At 46.1% G+C, this 1,476-nt stretch overlaps 1 protein-coding gene across 1 annotated transcript in view; it reads right to left on the bottom strand.

Annotated features, from left to right (window-relative positions):
- Window positions 1–437: 437 nt before the first annotated feature.
- Window positions 438–1,476, bottom strand: part of DNAH5 (dynein axonemal heavy chain 5) — a 249,328-nt gene continuing 248,289 nt past the window's right edge. The window contains exon 83 of the mRNA XM_025043546.1: window positions 438–589. Coding sequence (XP_024899314.1) covers window positions 438–589 — 152 coding nt within the window. The remainder of the gene's footprint in view (window positions 590–1,476) is intronic.

Below are 1,476 nucleotides of genomic sequence, written 5' to 3'. Positions count from 1 at the left end.
TAAATGCAAAAAGGCAATAAAAGCAAAATCAGCACAAACTTGCCATGTTGCCTTAGAGAACTGGGCTGTCACCAGAAGCACATTAACAGAAGAAAAATCCCTTCAAGGGAAATATCGTCTGCTTAACTTCGTCAGTCGTTAGAGCCAAAAAAAAAGAAAATGTATCACTGTGGATTCAAGGGCCATGCTTCATTAGGAAGTTGTAAATTTTACTTTTAAATGACCAAGTAACTTTTCAACAGACACAGTGATTGGTCGTTAATGATGAAACAGGTAAAGTGTAATCAGGCATCCAACTAAGGAGCAGGGGAAAGCCATGCACTCATTAAACATGACCAACCTGCTTTACACACTGCTCACTGCTCACAGAAGAATAAAGGTTATGACCATCTGGCTCCTGCATTTTCCTAAGTATTGGGTGAGGGACGCGCCCTGTGTTACTTGACGTCACAGAGAAGAGCGACCCCACGGAGCACCCAGTGTTCGGGCGCCTGGGCCGTCCTGAGGTCCATGGTGGCGATGTAGTTTAGGTCCGTTCGGACTGGCTTCTTGTAGATGGGGCAGGAGTAAAACCGAGGATCTCCTAGAGCTAAAAAAAATAATCACAGACACACACACACACACAAAGAAAAAAAAAATTGGTGAGTTTTTAATTTAAGCGGCCGCAACAGCTCAAGGCCAAGTGTGTACATTCTGAAAGTCGTACCAAAGAGGGGTGGGTTTGGTAAAATGAGGGAAATTCTTCCTGAGGTCAGCCAACCTCTAGATATGAAGCAGACGCTGCTGGACGTTTCCAGTGGGTATGACAAGACACCCAGACGTCTTCTGGTTTACCCCGCGGGCCTCTTGTCACGTGTCTTTGCCCACGTGACATGCCCATGAACCTCTCATTGCTTCCTCCCTGTCTTTTCCACCCGTCAATTCAACATTCTCCCTCCACCCTTTCGCCTTTGCTTCCCCACCAAATCTTGTGCTCTCACACCCTCTCTGTTCTTCCCTTATGATTTGCCTTTGGCACAGGCATCTGTCCCTTTTAACCAGACATCCAGCATCAGTGCTTACTATTATTTCACTATTCTGATTGTTTCAAAATCCTCTCTTCAACCTTCTGTGCCATAGTCCAAACCACATTTCAAATCACAAGACAGAGGATGTTCCCCGCCCCACTGCGAGTTCTCCACGTGTGCAGAGGAATACGAATGGCTGGGAAGCAGACAGTCTTGGCAGAGCTCAGTCTACCTTTTTGGAGCAGATGAATAGACAGAATATCCAAAGCCTCACAGGCCATGAAAGACAACCTGTGGGCATCCATCCTTCAAGGATCCTCCTCTCTAATGTGCTCATCTCTAACCAAAGGCTCATTTTCTCTCCAGCCTTGGAAACCCTGTGATCAGGGACAGATCCATGTCTTGGGGAGTCTTAAACTTACATAATTTGGGGGAGGGGGTTCTCTAAGAAAAAGGACACAAATTTACA

Source organism: Pteropus alecto, unplaced genomic scaffold (genome assembly GCF_000325575.1).
Source record: "Pteropus alecto unplaced genomic scaffold, ASM32557v1 scaffold152, whole genome shotgun sequence".
Lineage (NCBI taxonomy): Eukaryota > Metazoa > Chordata > Mammalia > Chiroptera > Pteropodidae > Pteropus > Pteropus alecto.
This window is presented reverse-complemented; position numbering and strand designations above follow the sequence as displayed.